This window comes from Scomber japonicus, chromosome 9 (genome assembly GCF_027409825.1).
Source record: "Scomber japonicus isolate fScoJap1 chromosome 9, fScoJap1.pri, whole genome shotgun sequence".
Lineage (NCBI taxonomy): Eukaryota > Metazoa > Chordata > Actinopteri > Scombriformes > Scombridae > Scomber > Scomber japonicus.
This window is the reverse complement of record NC_070586.1, coordinates 11,233,843-11,261,623: the sequence shown is the minus strand read 5'-3', so window position 1 is coordinate 11,261,623 and position 27,781 is coordinate 11,233,843. Positions and strand designations below refer to the sequence as shown.

At 38.9% G+C, this 27,781-nt stretch overlaps 1 protein-coding gene across 1 annotated transcript in view; it reads left to right on the top strand.

Moving 5' to 3' along the window:
* Positions 1–24,695, top strand: part of srrm4 (serine/arginine repetitive matrix 4) — a 60,888-nt gene extending 36,193 nt beyond the window's left edge. Inside the window, exons 2-13 of the mRNA XM_053324644.1 lie at positions 3,857–4,000; positions 13,158–13,241; positions 13,374–13,454; positions 13,552–13,578; positions 13,891–13,941; positions 15,544–15,627; positions 17,185–17,350; positions 20,975–21,297; positions 21,519–21,713; positions 22,593–22,698; positions 22,785–22,933; positions 24,431–24,695. Coding sequence (XP_053180619.1) covers positions 3,857–4,000; positions 13,158–13,241; positions 13,374–13,454; positions 13,552–13,578; positions 13,891–13,941; positions 15,544–15,627; positions 17,185–17,350; positions 20,975–21,297; positions 21,519–21,713; positions 22,593–22,698; positions 22,785–22,933; positions 24,431–24,695 — 1,675 coding nt within the window. The remainder of the gene's footprint in view (positions 1–3,856; positions 4,001–13,157; positions 13,242–13,373; positions 13,455–13,551; positions 13,579–13,890; positions 13,942–15,543; positions 15,628–17,184; positions 17,351–20,974; positions 21,298–21,518; positions 21,714–22,592; positions 22,699–22,784; positions 22,934–24,430) is intronic.
* The last annotated feature ends 3,086 nt before the right edge of the window (positions 24,696–27,781 follow it).

The window sequence follows — 27,781 nt, the reverse complement described above, 5'->3', positions numbered from 1 at the left end:
TCTTCCTGGTTGCAGCATGTTTTTTTGCACCATCTGTCAGTATTTGTTACACATCCACGTGACAGTGAACAGCAGCGATGTATGACGAGCTGAGGAACCCCACGTCGAGAGGAGTGAGACGCTCCCTCTGTGACAAAGACTGAAACACGAGCTAGTCACAGCACGGTCACTTCTCTCCGCCTCCAATGACTGTATTACTTTGTCAGCAAGGGAGCAGAGCAGGTGCATACATGTGCTGTATAATACACATGATGAAAGAGAAAGGTCAGAAAGTCAAGAAGTGGGATGTTGGCTGCATATGTAGTGTTGCTGTACACAGACAATGGTTTCAATCAGTGGCATTCCCATCACTGCCATATTCCAGGGGGGATTTTATTGGAGCTCATCCCAATCTACAGTATGACTCCATTTTACCTGTTTTATGGTAAACAAATCCAGTAAGGATTTTGGAGGATTACTGTCCACATAATTCTTCATCATCAAGTAGTCTAACTTAATCCGCTCAGTATTTACATTCATATAAAGCTTTTTGCCAGTTTGGTTTACTTTGAATTGTCCCTTTAAGCACTTTCAACCACTGCCTGGTCATGAGTTATGACTACAAAAAGGATTGTCCATGCTAGAGGGTTTTGAATGTATGTGTTTGTGTGTGGGTGTGGAGTGAGCGAGAGGTGTTGTTTGACAGATACAAACGGCCTGCGATAAATCCCGGTGCTTATAGCGTGGAAGGTTTCAGCCATAAATTGCGGTGGCCGGATCAAGGGAATGTGCATCTGTGATGGTGAAATCGATTTCATTTAGAAGTCATCAAACGCTGCTCTTAGAGTGACAGCAAATAACAAAGAAGCAGAGAGAGAGGGAGAGAGGGGAGCTGTAAAAAGGAGCTTCGGGCCACTTTCCACTCCTGCTTTATTCAGGGACGCAGGAGCAGAGCGTTCAAGAGTGCAAATGTTTTTTGTTCTGCTGTGTCAAGTAAATTGTGTATATTGTTCAGATATCTGCAGGAAGTATGGCCATTGTACTACCACTGGCTGTAACATTCATATCTTTTGTCAGACTGGTCGAGTTCAGCAGCCAAAGGTCTCCACGGACAGTTAAGATTAGATAAATGACTATTATAAGCAGGGAGGTTCAATGGCAAACTATAAAATAGTTTGTACTATAATTGTGGTGGTTTACTGTGCAGTGTGTCCTTTATGTAATGAGCTGGAAAGTCTTTGTAGGTAGGTGTGAATTGACTGTGACTTAACTAGATGCTTGTGTTAAATTGGATTACTTGAGGTCGGTAAAAAGTTTGATAAGACTATTTTTGTTGCATGCACAAAACAGGATGTAATGTGATGTGTCTTAGGAGCAAATGACATAAAATTAGCGTCTATAATGTCCACTAAAGGTGTTAAAGGTACAGTATGTCCATTCAAGAGAGGGTCAGCCCATTGAACTGAAACCCATGATACTTCACTGGATTGCTTAAATGATTATTTGATTATCAAAATGGTCAAAAAAAAGATAAATAGATTTGAGTATTTGATTGATTGACAGAGACAGAAAACGTAATATATTCACAAACAACTTACCTGTTTCATTTGACTGTTTTGTTTCATTTTGTCTGTTTTTTCCATTGGTAGCACAGCCTGGAGTATATATTTCCTGAACATGAACACATATTGAAAGAAACATTCAGAATCACATGCAGTAAATCTAAATGCTAATACAGCACAGGAGGAGACAGTGGAGGTGGGGGGAGTTAAATTGCTTGTGTGCTGTAGACTTCTGTGTCAATTTTTGTGTATTGAGTCTAATGTAATAGAACGGTTGCTTGGTAGGTTTGTGGAAGTTATAACCTGACAATTGAATCTAACAAATCAGTAACAAGTGATGTACTATGTCCAACTGCTTCAATCTCATCAAGTAGCCTAAAAGCTACTAGCAAGCCATTTCGTACACTAAATGTCTTGGTTGCCATTCAACAAAAAAAGAATGCCGGCCGGTCCACTCATTCTCTTCTTGATTGGACAACCGTGCATTGAGCTTGGCGTTGGTTTTAGTGTATTTACGTTAGCAAATAAACCCAGACAGAAAAAAAGCTAAACACTTCAGGGATGCTCACCACCCTGATATCTTCTCTCATACAGGCTCATATTACTTAAGATGTGTCGCCTTAGTTACTACTTAAATGTTTGTAATACAAAGATACACTAAATCACAGTTCTCTGTAATTTCATTAGTGACATATCAACTAACTGCAGATGGAAGACAAGCAAACAAACAAACAAACGAAGGTGAGGAAGATTGAAAGCGATCACTGAGGAAGACCTGTAGTTGTTTAAAATGATGCTAATGCAAATAAATAGTTTTGTGTCAAGCACCAATCCCACTGAGATGTGCACGTCTAGTCTGATTTAAATGAAAATGATGAAAATGACAAATGGTGAAGATGATGTTTCCATCCTTAATCTGCCTAAAAACCTTTGACTGTCTCTCCAACCAAAAAAAAGAGCTGTCAATGAGCATGACACCAAAACTTCATGAATCTACTGAACAAATCAGACATAACAACTAAATTTTGGTGATGATTCAGTGGTCTGCAGTCAAATGTAAATAAGTACCATCAATAATGTAATAAGATGGAAAATGTAGAAGCACAACACAGCTGATGGTCCTTCTGTTCAGCTTTAATTTACCGTCAAAGGTATGAGTCATTTTTCACCTTGTCAAACATCTTCAGTGTCAGACAACAATGCAGCAAACATTATAAGCAGAGTTTAATTTGCATCTCCAACAACAGTCAAGAGAACATAACCCAAATCACCAGGATATTTTAAGGGTTCCTCTTCTTGGCCCTCTTTTATCAGACTAATCATCCTACTCGTGGCTGACTTTATCTCTACTATCACCTTTCAAATACTCGGTCATGTTGGAGCATCCAGTCTGCCATTTTTTTCTTTATTGGTTCCCTGCCGGGGGCAATCCCTCTTATGTAGAGAAGCAGAGGAAAGCCAAGGTGAGGAAGATAGAAAGCGACGGCTCCTGCCTGCTCATCGCTGGGGGAAGAGGAGGAGGAGGCGGCATTGACGGCCTAATCTCTGGCTCTGATTATCTTCTCATTACAATCAGACGGGAACCACTCGAAGAAGAGGAGAATGTGTAATTACGCTCAAATCTCCCATGACTAAAACAGAGGATAATAAGCAGGGCTAGAACTGTGTGCTCACATCTAATCATTCAGTTTATTTAGTCATTCGTTCTGCAGCCGCATTTGTCTGCCAGTGGAGGTTTTTGGTGAGGTTCAGGTGGAAGTAGGTGAATTACTAAACACCTGACCTACAGCAACCTTATCAAGCGGCCAAAAATAAAATAAGTCGGCATGATTTTAAAACTGCAAAGCATAGGCTCAAAAATGAAACTCAGTGTGTACAATGTCATTGACAGCAAAAAAAAAAAGTCGAAGCTCTTCAAGGAGAACCATTCTTATGACCATGATGCATTTCCTGTGGCCGCATCTGCCCAGCACAAGATAGAAAACTTAATTTCCAAAAATGTCAGGGCAACTGAAGCATGTAAATAACTACATTTCAATTGACACCTCGATTTGAATGGTAAATGGCTGACCTCCAATTTCCCCAGAGAATTGCTTGCAGAGAGAAATGGAGGGGAATAAAAGACATACCCAGTAGACCAGAGGGAATAAGGCTAACCAAGCATGCTAAATCCTGCTCGCTATTGTATGATGGAAGCGTTAACTGTGCGGACAACAAGAAAAATCACTTGGAAAAGTTCTCATGAGAACACACAAGAGCAAAAACTAAATCTTTTTTTTTTCTCTCTCTCTCTGTCTTCTATTCTTTCCTCACAGCTTAGAGAAATCAGCCTGCCTGCCGCTCAAGACTGATGAGAGGAAAGGGTTGGACGCAGACACCCGAGTGGACACAGGAGACAGGAGAAATTGCTGCATCAAAGGAAAGGGACGCAAACACCACAGTCATCGCAGGGTCAGGAGGTGAGTCACTGGTTATGCCTTCAAAAAATGCCCAGCAGCAATGCTTGAAAGCCACCGAGCAGATTTTCTCAACTCAAAGAACGAGAGCTTACAAAGAGTAAGTCAAGAAATTGACGTCCTTTAAATATGCAGGGGAGTGAAACGTTTCAGAAGATGAATCGTTTATTTTTTTATTTGTTTTTTTTGGAGGTTGATTTTTATAGACTACTCTGCTAGATGATAAAGCCTTTTAACACTACACCAAAACTCCTTCAGGGTTTGACTCTCAGTGAGGAAACACAGTTAATCTCTATATTCTGGTGGAGGGAATGTAAACAGTCTTATCAGGTTGGACCCAGTGGGGAAGTACAAAGATTTATTTCATTTTATTTAACCTTTATTTAACCAGGACAAGTCTCATTGAGATTAAAAATCTCGTTTACAAGAGTGTCGTGGACGAGACAGGCATCTGCATAATTAACAGGGTTGCAGACATTAAAAAACATATAACAATTTATAGAATAAATTACAGAATCAAATCATATGTGTCACTAAGATCCTCCCTTTCACCTACCCCTTAGCCCAAAACCTTCACATTTCTGAGAAGAGCTTTCTGGGGTTGAAATTAGCAATTCAGGTGGATTTTGTTGCTGTTGTTGTTGTTGTTGTTGAAGAAAACTTAATTAATCTGACACCTTCAAAGCCTTTGCGGCTACACAGCAGGGAAGCAGCCAGTGATATGTAAAAACATGACTGAAGCTGCATCTGAAGTGTAAGGGAGGATCTCTTTGGATGAACATTACCCAACAGTTGCTTCTCTTTGTTTTTTAATTCAGCAGCAAGCTCACAGAAAAACGCAGACAAGCTTCTGATAATCACTTTTTCTGAAGACATCTGTCAGAAATAGAGCAGTGAGAAAGATTTACAGCATTTCTTATCCTTGAAATTGAGAGCTTTTTCCTTGAGTGGAATCTACACTAGACTTCTCTTTGCAGCAGCTCCGAATGGCAGAGAGATATATAAAGTTGTTTGAAACTTAAGTACTGAGGAATTTCAGGAGATGATGCCAGTAAAGTGGACACAGCATCATGTTGACAAGCTTTTTATTCCTAAGTAAGGACCCTAAAGTGAACAATGTATGTCATCTCTTTATCAATATATTTACTAGATGATAGTTTAAATCAGCTCATTTCATAGTTTTATTGAATTTGTCTCTTCTGACATTTTCAGAGACCCTACCTTTACTCTATCTGAGTCCTTCTGTGAGATGTAGACTTACAGTATGAGGCATGTGTGTTTTCACTAAGACTGAATTCAGTCTCAAAACAAAAAAATACCAGGAGTTGTGTTGGAGGGGGGAGAGTTCTGCTTCACGTACTTCACAAGACAATGAAATACGACCCATGATGTCCACTCCGAGTAACACATCCATGAGTCTGAAGGCCCTAGATGCCAAAACACTACACAGCAGTTTATGATGCTACGAGACAGGACTTTACAACTGCCATCTCCATGTGGTAAACAATAGACTGACATTGTCCTTGGTAGAAATTCATTTAATATTGCGTCCCTAAATAAATATGATTGTCCAGCCAGGATAACGTTGAGCTGGTTCAACTGTGTCGCCAAATAGTCCACTGTGCCAAAGCAACTCACTGAAATCAATTAGGTAATTATGTTTTTTATGATTATTGTGGGCTTAAACACTGCCAAATATTTATAAACCCAAACTACCATCCAAGTGGACAAAATAAAATATCATTGAATACATCTTGAGAAATACTGAAGGCTTTCTGAATAACAGATTCACAAGGGGGGCCCAAAAATCTTAGAATTGTTAACTACTGTTAATTGTTATTGTAAATCAGCAGTTTCTTTCAGTATTACCTTTCTAATCCCCTTCAATACTGAGATGTGATACACTTGTCCCAGTGCCCATTCCTGGAAACATTTCCTTTGGTCCTTTTTTGTCACCATGTCCAGACTCAAAGCTTCCTGTGATTCTTCTTGGATTTCTTCCATGATGATAAATCTTCTTCCTTTCAATCCCAATTTTAGTTTCACATAGCTCTACACATATGCTAGTGACAAATTCCGGTAACTACGCCATCTAGAGGCCGTTGTTCTGCACTCCAGCTTCCCAAACCTGTTACAAATCACTGTTAAAAATGATTATGGGTGACAACACCATGATTAAGGTCCGGTTAGATTTGGCCACAAAAAACACTTGGTTAGGGGTATGGGAAAGATAATGGTTTGGGTTCAAGTGATCAGTTGAAACGTGGTTTATACTCCCTTAAAGGAACCTTCATCGTCATGGCAACAGTAAGAACAGTGATGTTAGGTTGTTTTTTTTGTTTTTTTAAATGTGCTGACTCGTCGTTGGAAACAGGAGGTGAACAGTGGTCTCCTGCAGCAAAGGCAACTTTTTGCCATCTAACTTTGTCGCCATCCTCTTCTCTGGGTTATAATTACTTCACCCGCTACATGACGTAAACGTTACGATAGGTCGTTTTGGTCTGCTGAATTTTAGACCTATATTGCCGTTTTTCTTGTGAGGACATGCTGCACTGCAAGCTGCCTGAGAAGAAGTTACCTCCATTGAGAGAGACGTTTGTTCTGCAGATTGTTATCTTGCTAATTGGCCAGCAGCAGCCCAATTTAGCAGAGCAACCAATGTTAATTATAACATGAAACCAAAAGCCACTGATGCTGTTTTTTTGTAGAACCAGTACGATAGCTACAGTGATTTTGAGAAAGCAAGCCAAATATGGTTCACTATATAAAAAGCCTCAGAGTCTATTATGAGCACAAAAATAAATAATTTCCCTTAAATTATGTTGAATCAGACAAACTGCAAACATAGAAGCAGACAAATACATAAATAAACACAACATCATTTTGCAAGCGAGTGATATATTTTTAATGTAATGACATATCTAGGATGTGGTCTCATGTATTTGTTGTGAGTATTCATGCATGATTGCAGCCTGTAAAAAAAGCAACATGCTCTTCAGGACAACAGGCTGCATTCAGCATTGAGCGTATTCTCATCAGATGTCCCCAAATCCCTTTTTTTATACACTATTGTTTCACACAATCACCATTCACAGTGTAGCTGGCAATTGACTGTGCTCTCATTCTCCCCTTCATTCTCTCTACCTCATCAAAAGAAACTGTTTCTGCCATCAAAAAAAAAAAAAAATGCAAATGCTTGCCTTGTGCTCTCTTACTATAAAGCCAGAATGGTAGAGGTGTTAATGAGTGACAAAGCGCTCTCATTACCAGGAGAGGGTACTTGGGCTTGGTCTTTCTAATCAGCCATAATGCATTTCAGTTCCTAATGCTCCCAAACTGCCGACTACACCAAGCAGGGCCATTTATTATAGCAAGACAGTCTTCTGCATCCAATGAAACAGGCACATAGTCTCCAGAGCTCTGTGGTCGCATTTATCAAGAAGGAGTGCAGTTTGTCAATGTCTGGACCAATCCTGAACAATCACCTGTGTGCGTGACCTGCTGTTTGTGTAACGTGCAGGTACATCTCATTGAATTTGACGCATACATTAAACGATCACCCTCCAATGAGGATTGTAGCAAAGTGTTTAACAATATGTCTTTTTTATAGTTATTTTATGTTCCTACCAGAGCTAGATTAATGTTAAGTCTTTGCTTTTCAAATATAATCTGGATACGCTTTTTAAGAAGTTTACTAAAACAAAAGGCTTTCCATAAACGCCAGCTGCCAGCCAAACAGCTGACGACTCAATTAAATCCAAGTACCTACTTTATTATATTGATTTTTGATTCTAACAAAATAGTTTTGATTAACAAGTTGTGATTGTATGCGTGTACATTTTCAAATACTAACCTCTGCTTCAAAACAGTGTGAAAATGATGATAGAGAAATGAGTCTGTCTGTGTTAGTCCTGCCCCCACACGCTGCTCTATATATATGTGTGTGTGTGTGTGTGTGTGTGTGTCAAGAATTCTGAGGTTTCAGGTCGTGTATAAGCTAGCAAAGCTTACATTAGTGTGTCTGATTTTTTCCAGACCTCCAGAATAGTTAGAAAGGGTGGTCCCCGCAAATGATGTTTAGAAAGTTGGTCCCCATCAACCATGGAAACCAGTATGTGTGTGTGTGTGTGTGTGTGTGCATGTGGGTGCTCAGCTGAGAGGTTGTTTCCTACTGAGTTGAAAGTAGAGAGTCATCTTCAGTGTTTGAGAGATATTAGAAAAATGATTGATGACAAAACACATGAAGAATTTCAATGATTGCACAGAGAGGGGGCATCCTCATTACATCGATGGCAGCAGCTTTAGGATTGTAGGCCTAAATATTAAAGTCCACTGAAGCCGCTGCATTGTCCCTATGTGCCACACAGATGTTTATGGCTTAAAGAACAAATACATTATTTATCTTTATTTACATTGAGCTTTTTAAAGCAGAGTCACACTAAAAGAGACAATGGTGTCAAAGTAACAGATGTGAGACATATGAGGAAAATATAGGCTATGTCTCAAACTCAAAATAAAGATAATAGTGAAGATGAAAATGGTTAGGGTTAGAGTTAGGGGGTATTTACTTTTTAAATAATCACATTTAAAACCAACACATAAACTACATGAAACATGGGATTAAAAAACATGTCCCCCCCTTAAAATAACTTTATTGTTTATTTTCAGAATAAGAGTGCATTTGTGTTTCTGGTAAAAAACAATATATTAACCATCATTGTGACATGTCTTGATCAACTTTACAGTGAAGGTATCAATAAATAAGACTTAAATACAAAGGTTGGGATCAGTCAGGAATAGGTGTGGGTTTAAATATATAAACAGCTATTTACAGACTGTGTGAGCTAAAACGCACAAGAAGTCTAATTATCTGTTACAATAATGAACTGCATGTTTACAAACTAATTAAAACATGCAATAACTAAGATCAGTGTATACGATTGAATAGTGACACCACATTTCGGCGACATTTTCCCATTTCTACCACTGAATGACTACTTCATAATTCATATCCTTGTGAAAAGCCCTGCAAAAGCATGTCAAATGCAAAATTCATTATCTCAAAAAACACATTTCTAGTTTGACTTTTTTGTATTATTCTAAATATTTTTTGTGTTTTGATTTTTATTTCAAACAGCAAAAATGATTGATCTATATTTGCCTTCAAAGATGAGAAAATTCATTTCAATTGATTCCACTTCAAAGTGCTTTTTGTTGAAGCCTCAGACCTTTGAATCTCAAATTTTGCCCAGCGATTCAAAAGACTTGTGTTGCTCTTTTAAATGGTTGTTTCCATGGTTGGAATTAGAGTAGCGTGGAAACAATTAGTCGCTTAATCATATATTCAGCCAACAGAAAATTAAAAAATGAAATGCTATTTTTTCTTAGTTTTCTATCATGGTAAACTGAATGTCTTTGGGTTTTGGACTCTTGTGATTAACATATTTTACTAGTTTCTGACATTTTTCTAGACTAAACAATTAATCACTTAATTAAGAAAATAATCATTACAGTAATTGATAATGTCAATAATCAGATGCAGCCCTGAAATTAAACTTTTGTTGGTATAAAATATGAGTAAATGGGTTAAGAAGAGCAAATGATTTGTTGTTTCTCCCTTAATGAAGCTGAAAGGCTTACTTTGACAGCAGGTTGGGGTGCACAATTCCAATAAAATAAAAATATTTAAATGAGCATTGCTTCACAAGTTACATGTTTCTTTGATTGCAATAATACACCTCACATATAACTGCTCCTAGCCGCTCTGTGTCGGATAATAATGACATCACATGGACAGAAACATCAGTCATAATCAGCTTCATTTGTTGATTCATATAAAAGGGCATTGTGTGTGCATGTAATCATGTATTTATCTGTCTGTGCGATAGTAAATGAGCATGTTGGTGTAATAAGAGCCTCGTGTCTCCATGCCAGCTCACTCCTCTCCTTTATTTACTCGCCTGCCATTAATGGTGTAAATACTCCCCATCACTCCTCCATAATATTCACATCAATTCTGATTCAACCTACTCCAGATACACTTTCCACTTTTCCAAAAAAAAAAAGAGAAGAAAAAGCAGCTTATTTTCTACGATATTATTAAAGCTGGGGTGAGGCTGCCCGAGTTAATTGCAGTCAACAGCATCGTCTTGCACATCTCTGCTTTAGTCTGTATCGCCTTACATGCTGGCTAACTCCCTCCTGCCTTTGCTTCTTATGAATTTCAGTCAGTTTATACATGAAAGGCCCATTCAATGAGCTTGTGGTGCTTCAAAGGCCTTCATCTCCATTTCCACATCAGTCATTTCCAGCAAGCAAATGAAGTGAACCTCTGGACAGCAATCAAGCTGGTCAACAGATGGAATCTGACACGTCCCTTTTCTTTATAATGACAAATTCGCACCTTCAGAGGGAGATGGTTGAAAGACTGGAATATGTCAGGCTAGCTATGAGTATGTGTGTCAATGTGTGTGTTCAAAAAGTGTGCAGGTGTGTAGTGTCTGTTGTGCATCACAAATCTGCAGCTACCAATGCCGACATCACAAAGGTCCATTGGAGAATTATTAGAGCCTAAAGAAAGAAGGTTATTGTCCTTGTTTGCAGAGTCAGTAATGCATGTATTACATGTGTTAATAACAATAACATTAGCTTCTACTAGATATGCTAAGGACTACAAATCTGCTTAGGGACAAAGACTTTTCAAAGGTATCTGTCCTCTTCCAGAAAATACTTTAATGAATGACATCATTGAGTAATTTAAGGCCTGGTTTGGTGAATAGCGAGTATTTTTGGAGGGATTTTTTTATGTCTTTATTACAGTGAGAAGAGAGAGATACAGGACACAAGAGAGGGAGAGATACAACAAATGTCTCTAGTGTGAGTCTTAATCCCAAACCCATAGGGGCGGCTCATGAATAGGAATATTTAACTGCATTACAACTAGTGTGCATGATGTCTGAGAGACTCATTTGCCTGGCAGTGAAGGTCTAGTGTCACTTAAACTACCTTCTGGACTGATGGTAGAGATCAGAATGACTGCTCAAGGTCAGAGCTGTTCATGTGAGGGTCAAAAAATACTAGTCATGAACAAGATAGCACTAAATTGTTCTCAATTATACCTTATACACTGAGTTTGGCTGATGGGAGGCATTCACGTTTGTTTGCTTCTTTAAGGCTCGTCTTTAGAACCAAATCGGATATATCAGAGTTGTGATTATGATGTGGATGTTGATTTGAACAGTATTTACATATTGGTAATTGTGGTATACAACATAACATTAGCACAGCATAATGAAAGACACAATTTAGTTGGATTATTATGGTAAGTGTAAGATTCAGTGTTTTTGGAGCTGGAAGTACTTAAGATAAGCGTCTCTCCCACTGCTTTATGAAATGCAATACTACTACTGCATAAAATCACTGGAGTAAACTTTTAAGATTGACTTTGTTTAAGTATTCTGCTCTCCAACATGTACCTTGTTGATAAGTTATATGTTGCAATATCAGGAGCATCACTAACAAATTAAAATGTTTGTTCAGTTCTGCTTAACCCTCCTGTTGTCCTCGAGTCAAGGGAGGGAGAGAGGTAAGGAGGGAGGGAGGGAGGGAGGAAGGAAGGAAGGAAGGAAGGAAGGCAGGAAGGAAGGACAGAGGAAAGAAGAAAGGCAGGAAGGTAGGAAAGAAGGACAGAGGAAAGAAAGAGAGGAGAGACTGAGGAAGGAGGGAAGGAAGGAAAGAAGGAGGAAAAAAGTGGGGTGGAGGAAGTACAGACGAAAGGAAGGAAGGGAGGAAAGAAGACGGGGTCAATTTGACCCGGGAGGACGACACAAGGGTTAAACAACTGAATTACACATTTATGAGGGCAGACAGGCTTTGCTGCTGACAAACTAAGGTTTATAACATTATATGAAATTAATATTCAAATTTGTGTCCCACTCTGTTTTGTTTATGTTTAGTGTGAAACAGTAAGAAAAGTAGAAAAAAGGATAAGGGACAATCCAACATCAGTTAATGCAGTTCAGTGAGTGCAGCCATGTCACAATCGGTCTTGACTTCAGTGAAGCACGCTGGCATGCGATCAGTCTTCTGCTTTATACCAGTCTGGAGAGGATTTCATCATCCTGTTGTGATGGGATCATCTCATATAGGACATTCGGCTCACAGATAATCTTGTTTATGATTGTTGTGAGAGGGAATCAGGAAGCATTTATGTGCAGTTATGCGATGCCAATGATGAGTCATGAGGATTATTTTACCCCACCCATTCTGTTCGGGTTATTTGTCTGCAAAAAAAATTACAGCAAACTTCAAAAGAATATATTTTTGGTAGTATTTTGTAGCTTTCTGAGTAAGTAGGATCTCCAACCTATTAGTTTCTATAAAAATATTTGTACATTTGAATGCTGGAGTCTCAGTTTGGACTTGCAAACGTCCTACTTTTGGAACCAATTCCACAAATATTTGCTGTGGATTTTCACAGCCTCTGCAGACTTTTATAGAGTGAGTTTCACACTTACTTTGAACAAAATTCACAGAGAAAAACTGTAAGCCACAGCTCTTTTGTATTATAATAAGCGTTTCTGTGCAAGTTCACAGTCATTATAATAATGTGTGAGAGCTTAATACAATATGTTGGAGTTTTTTGCACTGCTACAATAGTTTTGGTTCTTCTTCTCATGTTGTTTGCTGTTTGCTGTTTGGGAGCCAACTCTGAAAGCTCCAATAGCACCACGTCAAACTAACCTTAACCTTAACCTTAATTTCCCCCCATTGTACCACAGTTGGCCACAGTGGGGGGCCACAGTGGTGCATACAGCATTTTAAAAAACGCATTTAAAACAGGATACACTGTAAACTGGTTTCATTGAGACTATTTCTTCATTATAAAGTAGTTCAGATTGGAAAAAAATGTGTTTTTAGCCCAACAGGTGGAATTCCATTAATTTCCATTGTATGTATGTAGGAAAAACACTGTGGTGAACTCTCAGGTGAAACACTTTAACAGCAGACTGACTATGTAAGTCCAAAAGTTCAAACACCGGGGTTCAGAAACTATAACTCTCGTCCAAAAATGTTATTGCTTCACTGCTGAGATTTCACATTTCAGCACATCCCTGGAATAAATACAAAAGTGTCCCCTCTGCTCTATCTCTGCTTGCAGCCCCTCCTTTGATGAGGAACTCTCTCCTAGGCCCAAGGGGAAGAAGAAGAAGAGAAAGTCCGCACGGAAGAGGAAAAGGAGAAGGTCAGTTCCCAAAATGAGATGACTCCCTGTGAGGAGGTGTATGGCTGGACACGTCTAGGTGATGTTTGTGTCTGTACAGAAGGATATTCAGTACTCTCGAGAATTCATATTTATTTGTCGTCTCACTTTTAGGTCTCCTTCCCGTAGCCTCTCCCCACTGAGGAAGAAGAAAAAGAAGAAGAAGAAGAGCTCCAAGAAAAGCAAGCGGCATAGGTAGTTCTTGCTTTTACAATACATGATAAATACATTGTTTATGAAATAATATTTATATTAATGTAACATACAACTTTCTTTTTCTGTTAAATTCCAGGTATACCTCCAAAAAGTCCAAACACAGGTATGTATGTGATTGCTTTATGCATAATTTGAGCATGTTTTCTGACTGTGTACTGTATCTGTAATTTTCTAAAGGTTCAAATATTTAATTAAAAGTTCAAAGAGACTTCAAAGGCAAACGGTTCTGACCTGGATTCATTTCTGTCATACACGTGGCATAACATTTAGTGCCTGTTTTCCATAAGATTGTTGAATTTCCACCTTTTAAAAGCCAATGCCCTTTATGTATCAGCAAGAAAAGCGGGGTGTCTGTGCAGGCTTTGTCGGTCTTAATACTCCTCACTCATGATTTCATTCTCTTTCATCCCACCAGCTCTTCAAGTTTAAAACATAAGAGGAAGGATGAGCGCAAGCACAAGAAAAGGTCAGTCTGTGATTGTTGCATCAGAAACATGTACTTTCCAAATCCTACACAAGTATTTTAACCCCCCTACAGTACCCCATTTTCCTCCCCAATGCTATAAGCCCATGCATCCTCCTTCAGAGCACTCATTTTCTGAGGAAGAAAGAAAAAGGATCCTCCAAAAACGCTCTCGTGTAGGGGCACGATGGATGAATACACAAACATGCAGCTATTTTTTTTTTTTTTTTTTGGCAAAGCATGAAAAAACCCTCGTAAAGAGGAAAGCAGATTGAAAGCTTGAGCCACAAAGAGAAAAAGGGGGTGAAAGAGGGTAAGAGAAACCAATTTCATGCTGTGATCTTGCAACGTTTTATAATTCGACTTTGGATGAGCGGGCTGTTGTGTGTAAGCACGGAGCCAAGTTCAGTTGCTGCTTACTTCAACAGACATCTCTGCTTTCCAGCTCAGTACAACTCTCTCCTCTTTTGTTCTGATCACTTTGCTCTTTCATGTCTTTGCTGTTTCCTTTGTGCTTTCCCTTATCTCTCTGATGTGCTGTCCTATTTTTGGCTGGACCGCAGAGGGCAAGCCCTATAAACGCAAAAGTTTGTCCCTGACTGAGTGATGAAGTTACACCATTGGCTTCATCGGTTGACTGAGTGTTGTCACATCCTTTATTTCACCTTTCATACATATGCAAGCAAGGTCACAGTTCATATACATCAGCTGATCCAAATCATGTAATGATTGTGCAAATGTATCAGGAAACAGTGCCAAAAAAAAGAGGTGATTGATGCAACACCTTAACAGAGAAAGGTTACTATGCAACAGGTGAATGAAAGACAGATACTTACATTTTCCCTACAGTCCAGCTCAGAAGGTCAGAAAACAAGATACTTTGCAAATACTTGGAAATGACACCAACATTACATACAGTATGTGCTCTTTTCAGCTGAAGCATTTTGCTGATGTCTATTTAGCCCTGAATATTTATTTTTATAGAGTAATATGTTTCCAGGGGCTTCAAATAAGCCACCAGACTAAACTGTACACTGTAATCCTCTGTAACAGTAAACAGACCAACTCTCTTAGTTTATCTTTGACCTATCGTACTTGCCATACGTGCAATGAAGGCTTATTACAGGCAGTAGCAGTCAGCTCACTTTTAATAATAAAAGTGGAATTTAATAAAAGTTGTTTTAGATAATCTCTTGGCTTGTTAAAACCTGTCCGATTGTACGACTGTTTCTCATCCCAAACAACTTCAATGTTGCAATGTCAGCGTGTTAACAGATCTCATCAATCACGTTATGGCCAAAACTATGAAAATAACAAAACTTCAGAAATTCTCTCAATCTTTAAGAACCCAAGCTGGCTTCAAATGTCAAACATCCAAATGTATTCAATTTACAACAGTAATAAAAACAGATAAAGGCAGGAAATCCTCACATTTGAGAAGCAGAAATGTCGTCTAAATTATTAATTAATTTCAAAAACTGCTCCCTAAATAATTTCTGTAAATCAACTGGTTGTAAATCAAGTCCATCGTTGTGGTGCTAGTGCTTTTGTCTCTTTATCCACTTGAGTGATTTCCTCTTCTGCTCTCCTCATCACCTCCTCCAGTTCCCGGACTCACTCACGTCGGAGACGACGCTATCGGAGGTCAGAGTCGGACAGTTCCTCCTGCCAATCTTCCACAGAGGACAGGTAGGAGCTCATCCATCTCCCCTCCGCCCCCTGATCCTCACTTTATCTTATCAGACCAAGGTGTCTGCCGAGTTCTTGGTCACATCACAGCGATGACTGATAAGCCAGAGGTGACTTCCTGATCTCAGGCAAGACCGGCTCTTATCACAGCTTCACAGGAAATGCCCCCAAATTCACTCTGCGGATCGATGCGCTAAATTATGATGACATATTGAAAAATCTTGGCCATGTGATAATGTGAAAATGTTGTTTTTGACAGCTCTTATGGATTACACTGAACAGGGCTGATAGCATTTCTGGCAGCTGCTGGGATAATAATAACCCACTAGTAATTCATTGGTTGCTGTTGAATGTAGAATATTATATATAGAGCTAGAATGACATTTTCAGGCACGGCTCAGTTAGTGAACTTTGACACCTAATATTTACTTCAGTTGAACTTAATCAATTATTTATGTACAGTCCGGTTCAATTTTAGGACTCAAATAATCAAAAATGTATCCTGAAATCAACATTTTAAATATGTCTGGAGCTCTTTTAATGGAGAATTTGTTTGTCAATCATCAGTGGAGAAAAAGTGCAAAGGATGTTTATTGAAGCTTGGCCAAGATGAATCAAAGTAATATTCACAGATAGTGCCACGAATACAGTAATGGAATTAGCCTATTGGTTCATTATTCTACAAACAAGGAAACACCCATCTGTGTGTTTAGGGAGTCACAGTCATATCCTCTGACCTTGGGTGCCACGGCAACGCTGCGTCACCGTTATCAAAGTGACTTCTGCTTTCGTCAAAACACCACAGACTGTTGCCTTCACTGACTCAAGGAGAGACAGTACTGTATGTCTTTCTGTCAACATGATAGTGCTGCCTTTGCTGGGACCTCAAAGCCCAACCTTGACCCGAAATATGGAAAATTCCCGGACATTTATCACTCATTTATCATTTAGAGTTTGTGTAGGATATTATCACGGTTAAAATCAAGGATATTGAGCTTTGGTGACGGTGTTTAGCTCAGTGGGTAGAGCATCCACCCCATGTGTTGAGACTACAGTCCTCACTGCAGGCGACCCCAGTTCAAATCCTGCACCGAGCGGTCCTATCCTGCGTGTCATTGCCCCCCTCTCTGCCTTCCATTTCCTGTCTCTCTCTCTACTAACCTATACATTAAAGGCAAAAAGCCCCAAAAATATACTTTATGAAAAAAAGGGGGAAAAAAAGGATATTGAGCTTTAAACGATGTTTGCATAACTCAAATATACAGCTGAAGTACAATCTCTCATCAGTGGATCTTCCCACCTTGACTTAAGAAGCCATTCCCTTTACAAATTGTTCTATGATTACACAAAAGGTTGCACGTCATTTTTAGGGAAGCTAATACAAAATGACAGAAGAAAAATATCGCTCATATAAATTCAAATGACTCATTGACATCAATTATGCATTCATACTAGTTTTTGCATTATTCCCTGAAGTGTTGTATTGTGTGTAATAGAGCAGAAGCTCTTATGTCACGATGCTGTGTCATGAAAACTAAATCCAAAATCTCCCCACAGACGCCATGTGCAGAAATCTGTGGTACATCAGGCGTTAGGAGACCTGGCAGCTGTAAGAGCGGAAACAAATGGAGTGCTGGACCGCACGGACATGAAGTGGAGACCTGCAACCAAATCAGTGTGTAAAACGGCTCCAAAATATCGCTCCATCCTCTCAACCGGCACCGTAAGTACTCTTTGGGACTCTAACAATGCTGCCAAAGGTTCAGTTTGGTTCCTCAGTTACGGCCATGTCAAACTGCTTTTTGTCAGTCAAAATATATAATAATACCTGCAGTAAGGTACTTGGGTTTGGACTTTTTTTCAATAAATTCATCATTCATTAGTTTCTTAATTAGCTCACAATTAGGATTCAAATCTAGTCTACTGTATAAAAGCTCTTGAAATTACCATTCAGCCCCAGAAAGAATATTTTTTGGAAATTGTGTCTAAACCCATGTAGCTACCCTGTAAGGACTGAATCTTTTAATATTAAATAAACGGTACATGGCCTGACTCTGAACTCAATTTTGTAATCCCTCATTTTGCAGTAAGTTCTTGTTTTTCTGTTTTTAAAAAAATCCCACAACATTAAGTATGTAACACACTTGGTAGAAGGGACTCTGAACAACAACAAATCAATTCTGAAAAAAAAAAATTACACCAACGTGAGAAGATTTGTGAGCTTGTTTTTTTCCTTTTGTTAAGATATATAATGGGTTATATTTCAATGCAAATAATAGAATGACTTCACACAGCCTTAGCACTAATTATCACCTGTTCATCATGTTATTGTATGTTCAGTACATTATACCAGACCTAAATTCCCAGATTGTGTTCTCTAATGATGTGAATGACTGACTTTGCAACTGTAGTAGAGTATGATTTGATTATTTTTACTAGATTTTTGAAAGAGGAGTAGCATAGTTGAAACTTTTCTCTTTAGCTCCTAACCGCACCAAACATCACAGTACATGCAGTCACTTGTCACCAATACCTGCCAGCACAAGGCTTTTAATTACACTGGGTGCAGTTACAACAACAACAACAACAATGTTAAAAGTTAAACATAGGAAGTGAAACATTTTTTTCTTTATAATGAGCAGAAATTACAAAAACATGTGTTTCTTAAACTGTGATCTGCAGCCGGCAGCACATAGCTGTTTATTGTCTAATGACTGCAGTTGAGCCAAGTTACCACAAAGGTCTTTAAAGGTTAGAGATGCGACATCAACCATTAGTTCATGCCATGCTATATAAATGGCAAACAGCTTTCTGTGGAACAGTGTGGATTTCATGTATTTGTCTAGCAGCAACATAAGCAGTACACAGTGTGTTGGAGCAGGAGGCTAAGATGGATAATTAACACTTGAAACTATTTTATAATTAGGAATTATTTGCATTTTCATTCCCCTTTAGACCTAAACAAAGGCACAAAAGGCAGGTGACAGGATTTACCAAAAGTTATGCCAAAAGTTAATTGCATTTACTTTCATACACTGACCTAATGAAACCCTGTGTGGTTAAAACAGCGAATTAGACTGGTGCATCTTGTCCTGCTGTGCATACAAAATATGTTTTCTGAAATAACTTATTTTGTCTGTGACCTCTAAATACTTGCATACTAGCATTCTTCCGGGAGCCTGGAGCTTTCTCATGATACTGAAGTGACAAATAAAAAATATATATATATATATTACCTTTTTCACTTTAGCCCTCCTCAATCCCCTCCAGTCATTGCGTCTGTTTTATCTTATACTGCCAGCAGACAGTTTCAATTGTTCAGATTGCAGACCTGACTTGAAGCTGAAATGAAACCGAGGGGAAAACAAACATCTTAAAAGTGTGATTGGCTACTTCCAGAAGGCTGACTTTGAATTTTAAAATTGTGCTGTTTATTACAGGTTGATTTTTTTTTTTTAAAGCCATATTCTCCCCAGAGAGCCTCATAAATGCAGCTATGTCCTTAAACTCATTGTATCATGCTTATTGGAGCATAAAATATATTGAATTTCTCTCTAGCAATCATTAAATTATGCTAATTGCACAGACGGGTGTTTTTAATTACACACCACAGGGTTTTAATTGAAATTCAATAAATTGATAGATTGAATCATGCCTAGCATTCAATATCCCAAAGTATTTTAGGAGGACTTCACAGTTGGTTTCTGAGGGGGTAGACCTACTGTATCACTGTTATTCATTTGGTGTTTGCATTTATTTATTTACGGGCTTTGGTTTGGATCATTTCAAAAGTAATGGAGTATTTTTTCTTTGCTTAATATTTCTTTCCTTAAAAAAAGCAATCCATAAAGGGAAAGGTAGGTATGTAGTACAGTCACTGAACAGAAAAACCTTCATGAATATAAATAATCTACATGAATGTGGTTGATTATAAATAAATATGTCAACCTCTTTTTACAAATATAAGTGATGGAAACATAAGAATCAATGCAGCATCAAAAGAGAAAAGACAGCTCACAAAAAACATTTGCAAAAAAAAAAAAAGATCAAGACAGAGATGAAATATTTATTTGAAGCAGGCAGCCTTGTCAAAAAATCTTGAGGTGACATTGAAGAATGTGTCTGTTTAAGATTTGTCTCTGTGATAGTGAAATCTTTTTACTCCTGTGTGTGCCTCACAGATTGTGTGCAGATGCGACTGGTAAAGATTTGTTTAAATTTCCCTCAGGGCTGGTCTGTTGTGTCGACTTTAGACTAGATAATAGGAAAACCTTCAGAAGGACAGACTGGATTAAACCTTGTGAGTTTCTTGTAATCAATAAGTAAAGAGAGATCATAATTTTAACAAGATCAGTCAACTGTGGTCCTTGGAGGGCCGATATCTTTTTTCCATTTTCCATTTGTGGACGTTTCTAAATTCTGTGTGCAGTCCCTTGAATTCACATACGAGCACACATGTACAGTAAAGTACTCGAGGGGGGGGCTTCTTGCTCCAGAAAAAATCTCTACAACAACAAACAAATGTACAATTAAGGAAAGAAAAAGGAACATGCCAATAAAAAGTCTATCTGGCTCTGGGTTTGAAGAGAGGGTTATTGTCTTTTTCTTGCAATTTACGACTCTAATGATGCACTTATGTTGCCCGCTCTTCCCTTTTTCTTACACCTTACCTACTTAAGGAGGAAATCTTGATTGGTAAGTCGATGCTATCCGCAGATTTAGGGATTTACTTGTAGGTCGGTGCAGGCTAATTATTTACTTCTTACAGGAGAAAAGAGCACAGTCATCTGTCCTGTTCTGAGGGCTTTCTTAGTTAGACTGATGGGATCTCTCTTTGTCTGCAATCCTTTTTCATTTTTACATAATACCCATTTTTGTGATGTTTGTTCAATGTTCTTTAAATGAGGCTTTTTCTATTGGGGCTTATTGTTTACTCTTTTTTCTTCTTTCACTCGAGTTAGATCCGGTAGATCTTTCAACGCATAGTTTTCCTTTTCTTCTCTGCCTCTTTTGTTGTTCCTTTCATATAATTGTTTTAGTTTTAGACTTACTTCTTCTAAATTTTTTGTTTTTCTGTTGACTTCTTTGAATTTAGTTGAGTTCAGACTTTCTTTTGAGGTTAATCGCATGCTTCAAAATTTGCATGATGTCTTTATCTTTCAAAGTTTTTTGTCCCGAGAGAAAAAAAAAAGAAAAAAAAGAAAAGAAAGCAATCTCTTCTCTGTGTTTTCAAGGGAATATGTGCCTTTTTGTGCTAGAGTATTCAAAGTATTCAAAAACAGGTAGCAGGTTCCATGTATCGACAAACGCTTGGTTTTAAGCTGCAGTCTTATTTGTCTGTTTGCAGATTTTGTCCTCAAAACCTGGAAGCGAGCTCTTACAAGGAAAAGGGTCTCACCATTTATTGAGCCAGACCGACGCTCCGCACGATTACGATTCGGGGAATGACACGTCCTCGCCTCCGTCGAGCAAAACTGGTGTTTCTCGAGCGAGTGTCGCTGTCAGAAAGCGAGACCACTGTCAACGTCCGGCCTCACCAGAGAAGCTGAAGTTCACTGACAGAGACAATGCCTCTGACTCAGGAAACTCTGTGACCAGCTACGCTTCCTTGTGCAAACCTTACGGGGAGGACGGCCTGTCTGCTACACTTTTCAGTCGAAATGGCAAGAGGTACTGCTGTGTTCAAGATAAATAGTGTATCTGAGTGAATGCTTCCCAGGGAAATTTCAAGCTGTTTATCTTTTTTGTTCCCACAGTCTGTTTCCTTTTTAAATATTCATCTTACAAGCCAGAATAAGGAAAGAGCATTTCTTAAAAGCAACCCAGGATAAGGTTTAGGTTTTATCACTCAAAGGCACTGAAAATATCTTCATGTTGTTTGCTTTTGCAAGAGAGCAGATAACCTTGGGGTGTCAGGTAGCGGTTGTGAGATCTCCAAAGACTTCAAGCTGTTCGCAGAGGATGAGAGAGTCTTCTCGGAGACGGCTGAAACACCGCTCATCCAGCAGAAGGAGCAGGAGCCCATCATCGGGGAGTTCCAGATACTCGGGACACTACTCTCGAAGCCTGTCGCTGTCATCTTGCAGGTTGGTTTACTGGGAGACGGGGGAACAGCTGGCGCCTGTGAAGCTCACTAATTAACACTTTATATCTTTTTATACAAAGAATTGAATGTCTACAAACAGGAAGTTGTGGTTTTAGTGGGGCTAATGTGCTCATGTTCCTCATTTAGTCATCCACACACTCCCTGCATACTTTATTCTATACTATAGGGAGCAATACATTATCATCATTTAGCATAATTCCTGACAGGTGTAGAGTGATAAAATGATCATAAAAATGCAACACATTTCATTATGGGGTCATTAATAGACACAACTTTTTTTATTATGTATGAATTTCACTATCAATTCGGACATTCGAACAAAATAGTGGCGGGAAAATGTGTACCTATTCCTTTGCAGTGATGGAAACTGATTTGAAATTTCGTGAAATGTGCATGAAAGTTAATTAATATTCTATAGAGCATGTTTGTCAAACTCATTTTCATTCAAGGGCCACACACAGATCAATTTGATCTCATGTGGGCCAGACCATTAAAAAGATGGAGGGAAAGAAGGGGGGAAGGAAATAAGGAAATAAGAAGGGAAGGAAGGAAAGACAGGCAAAAGGAAGGAGAGAAGAAAGGTAGGAAAGAGAGATAGTGAAGGAAGGACAGACAGAAGGGAAGAAGGAAGAAAGGAAGGAAGGACAGATGGAAGGAAGGAACGAAGAAAGGAAAAAAGGAAGGTAGGAAGGACAGATGGAAGGAAGGAAAAGAGCACTGGATGGCAAGTGGGCCGGATTGCAACCCTTGGTGGGCCGCATCAGGCCCGCGGGCCGCATGTTTGACGCCCCTGCTATAGAGGCTTATCTACTGGTGCTTTGCTTGACTCGAGGTATTAACGTTCATTTTCTGGTTTTAGTTCGTACTCACGCTCACCAAGTTATTCATCTGATCCGAGGCGACGAGGCAGCGTGGCCAGCAGCACGAGCTCCAGAGGAAGCTACTCCAGATACAGCACTGACAGGTGAATGTCAATGAATGGCCCAGCTGCTGATTAAGATCAATATATACAGTATTACCATTGTTGGTGCTTAAATTTTCACATTAATACCTACTTTCCAGAAAGAGAACACCTAGCTCAAGAGACACAGATGTGAAGCATAAGGTTAGCCGGAAGAGGCGAAGACGCAAATCCTACTCTCCTATGAAGAAAAGGAGGAGAGACTCGCCGAGCCATCTAGAAGCACGCCGAATCACGAGGTAAAGCCTCCTCATCGTGGTGATTTATAGCCACAATATTCACTTTTGTGCCCAAAGGGAGTGAACAAATGTGCTGGTCCCACCCTCCGCCCCCTTATTTGGACAATTCCCCAATCTGCAATATTTCCCTCATGTTGATGAACTGTGTGCTTATAGCGCTATTTAAAGCTCTGCTAATCAATACTTTAAAAACCCAGAGAGAATTAGCATCCAAGTCTGCTGCATTACAAAGCTTTTAAGGCAATTTTGAGCCGCATTTCATGGTTTTATAGCCTGCAACCTCTCCCATCAACCCCATTTTCCAGCATCTGCTGTACGCTGCCTGCCCAGCATCACATGGCAAACACAGTGGAACGACTAGCAGGCTAAAAAGAGAGATATTTCCCCAGTTATATGGGGGAGAACAATACTGGACTTAATTGTGAGGTGGCCAGAAGCAGGACTCCAAATAAATGCAAATTCAAGATTCTGGATTCAAGAATTAATTTTAATTACTGTCATTTTCTTGTGTATATGCATACTCAAAAAAACTAAACGTTGTTCCTGCCAGCCCATAACAGTGAAAGTTAAAAATATATATCCAAAAACTATAAGTCCCAAGAAAAAAACCAACATGTCAATGAGTGACCAACGCTCATGTGGGGGTTATATATAATCCATTTTGCTGTCCAGAGAATGAACGTTAGCCAGCATGATTGTTGGAAGTGACAGTTTGAATGGCTTAGCAGTTAACCTAACTTGCCCTCCGCCACGCCCCACTCCCCACTTCCACATCCAGTCACACCACCTGCAGTGTTTCGTCTGTGCAGCTCCAGGCAAGGCTGTGGTTTCCTTTGGGCTCACTGGACATAGCAGACCAAGATCTGATTTAGCTTTCCCAGCCAAAGTCTTCGAAAAATTCGTACTGTTCTGAATGTCCACAATGTCATCTGCTGGTATGGTATTAAGCATTGTTTTAGTAACACTTATAACATCTTTATATGGCTAGAAGAGTTTTTTTCCCAAAATATGTATTTATACCAAGCTTTAAACTGCATTAATTGATGCTTTTGACCCTGACTTTTTAACAACTTCTCATTTACCCATCCAATAGATACAAAGCAATATTAGCATTCATTTTGAGTCATGTTTGTGTCCACCTGACTGTAAGACTGTAAGTTTCATCTTCACTCTCTTTTCAACTCTGTTTTTGCCTCCCAATGAAAGTATCTGTCTCTTTAGCTGCTAAATGCCCCATTATGTTAACCACCTAGTTTCCAACTGTGTCTGTTAGCTGTTTGGTGCTGAGCAGCAAATTTTTAAAGTTTTTCCACCTGCCTGCTTCGACTGAAAACAACACAATGAGGAGAGAGAGTCAAAACAGTATCACTGTAGTCTGTAAAACCAAAAAAAAGAGCTAGAGGACACTAAAATGTTCCATAGAGCTGAGGTGAATTGCACCTTTGTGGGTTCTTTCACATTAAAAATTGTTAATGGTATCTATTTGACTGTCCACAGTGCCAGGAAGCGCCCCATCCCTTACTTCAGACCCAGTCCTTCCTCCAGCAGCCGATCCACCAGCGTGTCCTCCTGGAGCAGCCTCTTCACTCGCAGCCGCAGTCGCAGCCCGATCTTCAGCATGAGCCGGAGCAGGAGCCGGAGCCACAGTTACTCCTCCTACAGGAGCTACAGTCGAAGTTCATCCTGGAACTCAATCTTTGGGACCCGCAGTCGCAGCCGGAGTCGCGGTTCACTGAACAAACGCAGGAAAATCAGGCATTAGGTTTCCCAGAGAACATTAAAGGACAGAAGCGTCGGGCGTGCAGGGACAGTGGATGTTGGAATAATCGACTCTGTGCGTCTCCGTGCTCTCGGCTTTGATGCTTGAGTGGAAAAATGTCCCAGCAGGGGTCCAACCGGTCTCTCATTGAGGCAGTTTTGTTCATCCTGTCCATAGAGACCACTGGAGACCGAATGTCTTTGTGTTTGTTTGTCCTGTTTATGTTCTCCACCCTCTTGCATCAGCACTCACAATGGCCTGAGACTGTTCATCTCTAGCTATCTATAGCTATTTCAAGTTAACTGCATTTGGTCAACTAAGACCTTTATTTTAATGCTTGTGCACTCCCCATTCAATTATTACACTAAATCCTTTAAAATTGGAAATTAAATATTTATTTTAAAATGGGTTGAAATGAATTAATTCCCATAATTGTTTAATCTGGCAATGTTTTGGCCATATGCAAGTGGTGATGCACCAGGTGAACACTAAACTCATGAGAGGAAGTTTCACAGGACCACCACGTTCTAGGTTTCGCACCATGAAGTGAAATATTGAGGTAACATTTGGGCCGTTTGATACCAAGTGTTTACAAATGGCTTCAGAGGGATCGTTATTAGGAATAAGGAAATGCTTTATTGCTCTGATCTCAGCGTTTCACCAGGTGGAGAAAAGACGTGTGTGTTTTTTTTCTCCTCTGAAAAATGAAACGGCGAGGGTGGCCTGACAGCGAGCAAACAGCCTGTCAGCTCAAATGTCAAATTAATTTATCCTCTGATCAAGTGGAAAACAATTGAAATGTCAGTACATGTAATACAACAGAGAGCGATTGAAACATCATGCGGGGACAAAGGGAGTGGTGGGGGGATTTCTTCTGACAAAAATCTTCACAGTGTCAGCTGAGGCATTTTTTTGACATCTCAAAGTGAATAAAAATTTGTAATAATTAATCTGTTTTGCAAAAAGGATACTTTAAAGATAAATGGAATCGACATTTTATCTACTTTAATGCTTTTCATCTAGGACTGTCTGTATTTATTATAATGTATGTGTTATAGTCTCTCATTGTTTTTTGTTTATTTGGTACATTTAGATTTTAAAAAGCGAGCACATGAAGAAAAATGCTGCACCCCCACTCGGTTGCAACAAATAAGTCAAAAGGTATGAATAGCATTGAATCTTATTATACTTGATTAATGTTTTCCTGCTACAACACTGGAACCAAACACATATATCAACAGATGTTTTTTTTTTTTTTTTTTTTTTTTCTTGAGATACACGAAACACAGAAGGTCAACTTTTGAATTGTGCAGAAGCATACATATTTATTACTTATTTAATATTTATTGGTTTTGTTGTCCTTCTCAGTAGTAGTCAATCTTTCTATGCAACACTGTCAATTTATAGTTAAGACACTGCTGTAATTTATTTTTTATTTTTTTTGCTATGTTGTAAATAATTCCTTTGTTTTTCCCCACCTGACTCACACTCACACATAAACCTCACATTATAGAAGTTGGGGTGTTCAAAGGAAGAAGGCACAAAAAGTGGAATTACAGAATAAAAGCTCCTTTATTGTTTGACCTTTTTGTTTTTGGGTGCTTTAAAATAAAAAACACAAAAAAAGGAATAGTTTGACATTTTGGAAGCGATGTGTGTATTTGCTTTCTTGCAGAGAGTTAAATGAGAATATTAGCACTTTAAAATAGAAATAGAAGATTTGAGCTTATCTACTATTAAGTTTACTGTTGGCTCTGAGTTTGGATCAGTGTTGTTTTATGAGCTTTTATCTGAAGACTGATTATATGAAATGATGTTTGTTGTCTAATAATTACATTAATGGCACCGAGCTGTGTCCTCTTCATTATCTGTTGTTTCTCTAGATATTCTAAACAGAGCTGAAAATTCATGTTTGTTTAATCACAGCGGATAAAAAGTCATATTTTGTAGGGAGATTAGTGTGTTTGTCTGACGATGCAAGTTTTTATATTTTTGGGATTTTTAAGATATGAATCAAAACTCAATAAAGATTAAAGAGTAAAGAACCGGTGGCAGGTTGCTGCTTTATACTCTTTGCTGTAGAAAGTTTTACTCATTTTTCAAGGTCAACAGTCCAGCACATGATGCCTTGTAAAATCACAACTTGTTCTATACACTTAGGTTTGTGTACTAATAAAAGAAACCAGATATAACTTGATAATTAGTGAGTTTTAGTGGTAGATTGAGTCATCTTAGCCATTCCTCCCCCTTGTTTTCAGTCTTTCTAATAAGCTAAGACAACCAGCTAATGATGATAACTTCATATTTATGAAACAAACATGAAAGTGCTATCAATCTTTTCAGCTAACTCTCAGCAAGAAAGGGAATATTTCCTCAAATATACCAACTATTCCTTTTTAAAATTAATTTTTTGCAGCTGCTTTGACTCCAGAGTTTGAATCTGCAAAAGTCTGAAACTGCCTTTCCATATAATTAAGACAGTCATATTTTTCTATCATTTCATATCCATCATCCTGTCTGCGTTACTGCCCCAGGCCTGACACACTGCTCTCTATGCACTCAATACGCAGCTTATTTCCCTGAATGTCAAGTAAATTGGACGAATGAGGGAAATATGATGCTGGAGTAAGAAGGAACCTGGCACAAAAGTCATCCATAAAGTATAAGAGGATGATGACTTGTGTCAACCAGTGTTGACTGTGTGCCAGATGAAGATTTGTGCAGTCGTGTGTTGACAAACTTTCTGGATGGGCAACCCCTCCCACCCCCCACCCCCCACCCCCCCATCCATCTATCTCACGATGTAAAGTTTACATCAGTTCCTGTGCATAAATAATGTTGAATATGTAATTACTGTGGTGTAAATATGCATCTGCATTGTATAAATTATTCAAATGATGTGATTATTTCATTTAAAAGAATGTGATATGTGGGCCTTGGATGTGTTAAACTGGTGGTGTTGGTGTGGGAAGAGGAAGAGATCCCAGTCAGGCATCATCATCAATGGACTCTTAGATGTCTTTGTGCTGAAGATCCCTCTGGTCATGTCTTTTTGTTATTTTTAGAAAAATTCCAATAAGAAGCTCATA